The sequence below is a fragment of the Electrophorus electricus genome, chromosome 6 (genome assembly GCF_013358815.1).
Source record: "Electrophorus electricus isolate fEleEle1 chromosome 6, fEleEle1.pri, whole genome shotgun sequence".
Taxonomy (NCBI): Eukaryota; Metazoa; Chordata; class Actinopteri; order Gymnotiformes; family Gymnotidae; genus Electrophorus; species Electrophorus electricus.
In genome coordinates, this window is record NC_049540.1 from 997,501 (window position 1) to 1,005,000 (window position 7,500).

Below are 7,500 nucleotides of genomic sequence, written 5' to 3' on the forward strand. Positions count from 1 at the left end.
CAGGGTCAGACAGACAGATTAGGGTTAAGGTCAGGGTCAGGGTTAGGGTTAAGGTTAGGTTTAGACAGATAGGGTCAGGGTCAAGGTCAGGGTTAGGGTTAAGGTTAGGTTTAGACAGATAGGGTCAGGGTCAAGGTCAGGGTTAGGGTTAAGGTTAGGTTTAGACAGATAGGGTCAGGGTCAAGGTCAGGGTTAGCTGGGTTCCATTTCAAACAGATCTGGTAACATTCATGCCAGTTTGCCTGTTTTTGGGAAGATTTGGCACAATACTGGAAAGGAACAGAAATAATTAGATAATTAACATTAGAATAATTAGGCATTTAAACTGGACTGAAGTCTGGTGTGGCGTTCAGGAACATTGGGTATAGGTTACTGGCAGAATGACAGAAGGCAAGTTGCTCTAGGGTTCCTGTAGCCGTGTTTAGACCTGGTGAGCTGAACATAAACACAGCGCCGTGCAAATAAACCGAACACCCCCCCCCCCACACACACACACACACACCAACCTGGGTCACATCACGCTTCACAGCTCCTGGTACCATTCCTGTGGGATGGTGGGCGGTGCATTCTTTTGTACTTTTTCATAACTTTAGCCCATAAGAATATAATCGCACAGATTAAAAAAAAATACCTGTGATGTGTTTTCATGCAGAATATTTGTGAATGAAGACAGAATAAATAATTCACTGAGAAAGTCACCAAAACAAGAGAAGCAGAAGACGGGAGGGTTGAGTGGGACAGAAGCTCCTGAAAACCTTTACAGACAGGTGATGCAGTATGAGAGAGAAATGCCCAAAGAGTCACAGTGCATGGACAACAGAAGGCCTGCAGAGCTGCACTGGGCTGGGATCACTCAGGGTTTGGTCAGCTCTCATTTTCTCTTTAACATGAAAATGGTTCTTCATTTGAAGGTCTGAGGAGACAAAACACTGAGTGTGTACCGATGTGAAACCCCAGTCCAGGAGTCAGGAGTGTGTACCGATGTGAAACCCCAGTCCAGGAGTGAGGAGTGTGTACCGATGTGAAACCCCAGTCCAGGAGTCAGGAGTGTGTACCGATGTGAAACCCAAGTCCAGGAGTCAGGAGTGTGTACCGATGTGAAACCCCAGTCCAGGAGTCAGGAGTGTGTACCGATGTGAAACCCCAGTCCAGGAGTCAGGAGTGTGTACCGATGTGAAACCCCAGTCCAGGAGTCAGGAGTGTGTACCGATGTGAAACCCCAGTCCAGGATTCAGGAGTGTGTAAGGAGGTGAAACCCCAGTCCAGGAGTCAGGAGTGTGTAACAATGTGAAACCCCAGTCCAGGATTCAGGAATGTGTGTGTAACGATGTGAAACCCCAGTCCAGGAGTCAGGAGTGTGTAACGATGTGAAACCCCAGTCCAGGAGTGTGTAACGACGTGAAACCCTAGTCCAGGACTCAGGAAGGCTGTGGGGGCAGTGGTTTGGTTTCCAAAGGGATGCACAAGTGTAAAGAATTATGATACATCATGTGTGTGTGGGTTTTATAAATGTTATATAATATATATGTGTGGGACGTGTGTGTGTGTGTGTGTGTGTGTGTGTGTATATATATAAAGTTATTCAAAACTGTAGTGAAGTACACTGTGTGCTCTGTACTTAACTATAATTTGAACACACACACACACACACACACACACACACGTACATATATTTGTGTGTGTATGTGTGTCTCTATAGTGAAGTATGTAATGTTTATTGTTCAGTGCAGGCTGGCCTGTAGGGGCGCCTGTGGTCCGGCCCAAGCTGTGTAGCGGGAGAAGCAGAAGAAGCCCAGCTGTTCCCTCTCCAGCAGTCTGTGTGTGTGTGTGTGTGTGTATGAGAGAGTGTGTGTGTGTGTGTGTGTGTGTGAGAGCGTGTGTGTGTGGGCGCCCACGGCCTTGACACCAGTCATCGTGCCTCTCAGTGTGTGTGTGAGTTCCAGACACACATGCGGCGCTGTTATTTCTTAAAGGGTGCCAGACGGGTGATGTTGTGCCAGAAGGGCGGCGCACTGCGTTTATGTCCATACTCGTACGCGTCAGGCAGCAGGTACTGGCCCGCGGGCACGGGGTCCAGGGGAGGAGGATAGGCAGGAGGAGCAGAGCGCCCCGTACCTGGAACACACGGGGCCGCTTAGGGTGAAATCAGTGAAACACACGCACACACGCACACTACTTACACATAGCTATGAAACACTTACACATAGCTATGAAACACTTACATATACCTATGAAACACTTACATATACCTATGAAACACTTACGCATAACTATGAAACACTTACGCATAACTATGAAACACTTGCACATACCAATGAAACACTTACACATACCAATGAAACATAAATATGAAACACTTGCACATAAATAATCTACTACTTACATTTGCATATGATAACTTACACTGCCATACACACACACACACACATTCATTCACTGGTGTGTAAACAGAGTTTAACTAGGCTTGTGTGTATGTGTGTAGCGGCGTGTAACAGGAAGGCAGATATTTAACGTGTGTACAACACGCTGGTAATAATAAGGTGTAGAGCAGACTGACGTTTGTTTAAGTGTAAACTATATGAGCTTATGGTATAAGAACTCCTTATCAGTTATGGAAAAATGAAAAATGAAGATTGCAAGTTAATGATCGAACATAAATACTGTTAGAAATAATATGATTATGTGCTCCGTTATCTTAGTAAATATTCAGAACGAATGTCAGTGATATCGGGAGTGTATTCTAATAAATAATGAATATTTTCTCACACACTGTCGGCCGATTGGAGGATATTGAGAAGCTAACATGTAGCCTCATGATATGACATAGCCATGTCGTTACCAGCAGGTCTACAGGCTTCATATCGTATAATCTCATCATTTCTAATTCAGTTAACGCTGGAACGTTTGAACGTTAAATATCCAAACATAGTTCTCGTTAGCTACACTGGGAGTGTTTTCAAAAATTTGCTTAAAATTCTCATGTGATAATGAAGTGTTTTCTAGTGGTGGGAGATCGATGTTGTCTGTGTCACATCCATAGATCAATTCCAAAAAGATAAATGCTTCCGTGCTAATAAAATCCCAGATCCAAACACAGAGTAATATGAGCCCATGTTACAGTGGACCATGGGCACGATCGACAGCGATATTATGAGTTCTTCAAAATGTTGGTGGAACTGCAAGAATATTCCTTCCTTAGTGTCTTTGATCTTCAAACTGTCGTATAATCAGAATTAGAGGCTGACATGACGATGTTCTTCTTTATTTAGAGACCTCTCTTCACCTTGTATTGATGAGCGTGCGGTACACATGTTAAATATCTGCCTTCCTCTTACAATGAAATGACTTCCGGGCGCACTGAAAACTTTACTCACACGCTGCTACACACATACACACAAGCCTAGTTAAACTCTGTTTACACACCAGTGAATGAATGTGTGTGTGTGTGTATGGCAGTGTAAGTTATCATACGCAAATGTAAGTAGTAGATTATTTATGTGAAAGTTTCATATTTATGCGTAAGTGTTTCATAGGTATGTGCAAGTGTTTCATATTTATGTGCAAGTGTTTCATAGATATGCGCAAGTGTTTCACTGATTTCACCCTAAATGGCCCCCGATAAGAGGACACACACACACACACACACACACACACACACATACACATACACACACACACATATATATACACACACATACACATATACACATGCACACGCACACTCACACTCACACGCGTGCAAACACATACACATACACACACACACGCGCGCGCACACACACACACACACACACACACACACACACACAAGTGGATTTTCAGGTACAGCTATTTAAATCTGTAAGTTAAAAACAAATTCAGTAAGACCAGGTAAACACAGACACACCCAGACCAGAGAGTACGTACACGCAGGTGTAGGGTCACATGACTGCCAGATGACATCATACCTTTCTGCTTGGTGACTCTGCGCACTGTGAGAGCTGCTTGCCTCTTCTGGTACTCGGAGATTTCAAACCCTGAATCGATATTCAAGTCAACCATCAGCCACAAGAACAATGATCAACCAACCCATGACACGAGGAATCAGACAAGCAGACAGAAAAATATCTGGAAAGATACACAACTGACTGAAGTTTAGGAGCGGTAATTGTGACCTAACATTCTTCTGCTACCTGCAGTTCTCCTGGCTGCCGTCAGGTTCTCACCTATCTTCTCGTCCTCCTGGACCATCTTGCGTTCCTCGTGGAATGCTCGTAACCAGCGCAGCTTCTCGTCCAGTTTCTTGGCAATGAAAATGTGGATTTCGTCTGAGTCCCTGTTGCTGAGTTTGAAAGCGTTCTTCACGCTAACATTAAAGTCGTCGTCGCGTCCATCGATGGCGTCCACGACTTCGTAGCGGTCCATGTCGATCCGGCCCTTGTAGTACAGAATGTCTCGCCGGATTAGATCCTGTGGAAAGATGGAGGAATTTTAGAAAAAAGTTGGAAAATGAACAGCTGGCCAGGCAGTGACTTCCACTCAAAGCCTTCCCATAATTCCTGAAACATCCAAACATTTGCTTATTTTCTGTTTGCCCATATCTCTCTCTCTCTCTCTCTCTCTCTCTCTCTCTGTCCTCCCCCCTCCTGCACCTGATGTAGCTTCATGCTGCTGTATAAATGGCTAATACTGGTGACTAGATCTCACACACACACACACAGTCTCCATCAGCTGCCTTCAGGTCGATCACCTGCAGCCTGTGTGTGTGTGTGTGTGTGTGTGTCATTCAGTCATCCTCAATGCCTCTCTCTCTCTCTCTCTCTTTCTCTCTCCCTCCCTCCCTCCCTCCCCCACCTTCTTGCAGATGACCATCTGGTGGTCAAATAGGAAGAACACTCGTGTTTGGCTCCGCCCATAGGGCTGATAGATCCAGGACAACTCTCCCGTGTAGACCAGCTCAGAACTCCTATCCAGGACATCATCACCCTGTGTAGCCCCCCAAACACACACACACACACACACACACAATGCAGACACACAGAGAATACAGGAATAATTAAAATGCGGTGCCTCAGAGATCGCTATGACATTTGACATACCCCAGAATGGTACGACCCAGATCTGTAACCAAGAACGGTCCAACCCACATCTGAACCCCAGAATGGTATGTCCCAGACCTTAAGCCTGAGTGTGTATAGACTCTCAGAGTGTGTGGTGCCTCTGAAACTCCGAAACCTGCTCAACTTTTAAAAAAGACTTCAGTCATGAACCAAGTTGTAGTGAACCAAGTGTGTGTGCTGTACTGAACCGTGTGTGTGTGTGCTGTACTGAACCGTGTGTGTGTGTGTGTGCTGTACTGAAGCGTGTGTGTGCTGTACTGAAGCGTGTGTGTGCTGTACTGAACTGTGTGTGTGCTGTACTGAACTGTGTGTATCCTGTACTGAACTGTGTGCGTGTTGTACTGAAGCGTGTGTGTGTGTTGTACTGAAGCGTGTGTGTGTGCTGTACTGAAGCGTGTGTGTGTGTGCTGTACTGAACTGTGTGTGTGCTGTACTGAACTGTGTGTGTGCTGTACTGAACTGTGTGTATCCTGTACTGAACTGTGTGCGTGTTGTACTGAACTGTGTGTGCTGTACTGAAGCGTGTGTGTGTGCTGTACTGAAGCGTGTGTGTGCTGTACTGAAGTGTGTGTGCTGTACTGAACTGTGTGCGTGCTGTACTGAACTGTGTGCGTGTTGTACTGAACTGTGTGCGTGTTGTACTGAAGCGTGTGTGTGTTGTACTGAAGCGTGTGTGTGTGCTGTACTGAACTGTGTGTGCTGTACTGAACTGTGTGCGTGCTGTACTGAACTGTGTGCGTGTTGTACTGAAGCGTGTGTGTGTGTTGTACTGAAGCGTGTGTGTGTGCTGTACTGAAGCGTGTGTGTGCTGTACTGAAGCGTGTGTGTGCTGTACTGAAGCGTGTGTGTGCTGTACTGAACTGTGTGCGTGTTGTACTGAACTGTGTGCGTGTTGTACTGAACTGTGTGCGTGTTGTACTGAAGCGTGTGTGTGTGTTGTACTGAAGCGTGTGTGTGTGCTGTACTGAACTGTGTGTGTGCTGTACTGAACTGTGTGCGTGTTGTACTGAAGCGTGTGTGTGTGTTGTACTGAAGCGTGTGTGTGTGCTGTACTGAAGCGTGTGTGTGCTGTACTGAAGCATGTGTGTGCTGTACTGAAGCATGTGTGTGCTGTACTGAACTGTGTGCGTGTTGTACTGAACTGTGTGCGTGTTGTACTGAACTGTGTGCGTGTTGTACTGAAGCGTGTGTGTGCTGTACTGAAGTGTTTTGTACTCTCACCACCAGCTCTTCTGAGAACATGTCAACTAAAGCTGTTGTATTATGTGGAGGAAAGTGTGTCAAACTCTCCATGTCCTCTAGCAGGGGGCAGTAACACACACTCAGGCGCTGTCTAGGAGTAGTGCCACAGTGTGCCACATTGTTAGAACCTGTAATTCTAGAAGAGGGCCTTCTACTGGCCAACCATACCTCCCAATCCAGTACGGAGGCCTGCCATTGGGCAATTTTGTCAATGTTCTCAAGTCTTCGTTTTCGCTCATTAATCTGTTGTGTTACATTTCTCATTACGGCCAGAGCTGCAGCAACGTACCGGTAATCACTGAGAAAGAAAGAAAGAGAGAGAGAGAGAGGACATGATGTTAAAATGTATCTTTATGTACTGGGTGTGTGTGTGTGTATGTTTGTGTGTGTGTGTGTGTTACCTGTGTTCCTGTACAGTGTATTTCAGCAGCTCTGCCAGTTGGAGTGGATACTTGCAGATCTTCTGCACTGGAGTGAGCAGAAAGCCATCAATAGCGATGTCAATCATTTGCTGGACCAATCGGCATGCTTCAAAGAAGTGCTGGTACCGCCCATCCCGCATGAGGCGTGTTAGTTCCATACAGGCGTCCACGTGGTTGTTACAGTACTCGGAGTAGATCCAAAAACCATCTTGCTGTGGACACACATGCACATATGGTAGGCCGTTTAGGGTAAAATCAGTGAAACACATGCACACTGCTTGCGCATACCAATGAAACACTTACACATACCTATGAAACACATGTCTATGAAACACTTGCGCATAAATATGAAACTTTCACATAAATAATCTACTACTTACATTTGCGTATAACACACTTACATACACACACACACACACACACACACACACATGCACATTCATTCACTGGTGAAAATTCATTTCATTGTAAGAGGAAGGCAGATATTTAACATGTGTACCGCACGCTCATCAATACAAGGTGAAGAGAGGTCTCTAAATAAAGAAGAACATCGTCATGTCAGCCTCTAATTCTGATTATACGACAGTTTGAAGATCAAAGACACTAAGGAAGGAATATTCTTGCAGTTCCACCAACATTTTGAAGAACTCATAATATCGCTGTCGATCGTGCCCATGGTCCACTGTAACATGGGCTCATATTACTCTGTGTTTGGATCTGGGATTTTATTAGCACGG

General features: G+C 45.4%; 1 protein-coding gene across 3 annotated transcripts in view; it reads right to left on the bottom strand.

Moving 5' to 3' along the window:
* Positions 1-103: 103 nt before the first annotated feature.
* Positions 104-7,500, bottom strand: part of arhgef9a (Cdc42 guanine nucleotide exchange factor (GEF) 9a) — a 23,937-nt gene continuing 16,540 nt past the window's right edge. For all 3 annotated transcript variants that reach the window (XM_027030031.2, XM_027030029.2, XM_027030030.2), the window contains 6 exons: positions 6,743-6,975; positions 6,510-6,639; positions 4,834-4,965; positions 4,206-4,449; positions 3,948-4,016; positions 104-2,115 (listed from right to left, as the gene is read on the bottom strand). In XM_027030031.2, the coding sequence (XP_026885832.2) occupies positions 1,961-2,115; positions 3,948-4,016; positions 4,206-4,449; positions 4,834-4,965; positions 6,510-6,639; positions 6,743-6,975 (963 nt within the window). In that variant the 3' untranslated portion in view covers positions 104-1,960. The remainder of the gene's footprint in view (positions 2,116-3,947; positions 4,017-4,205; positions 4,450-4,833; positions 4,966-6,509; positions 6,640-6,742; positions 6,976-7,500) is intronic.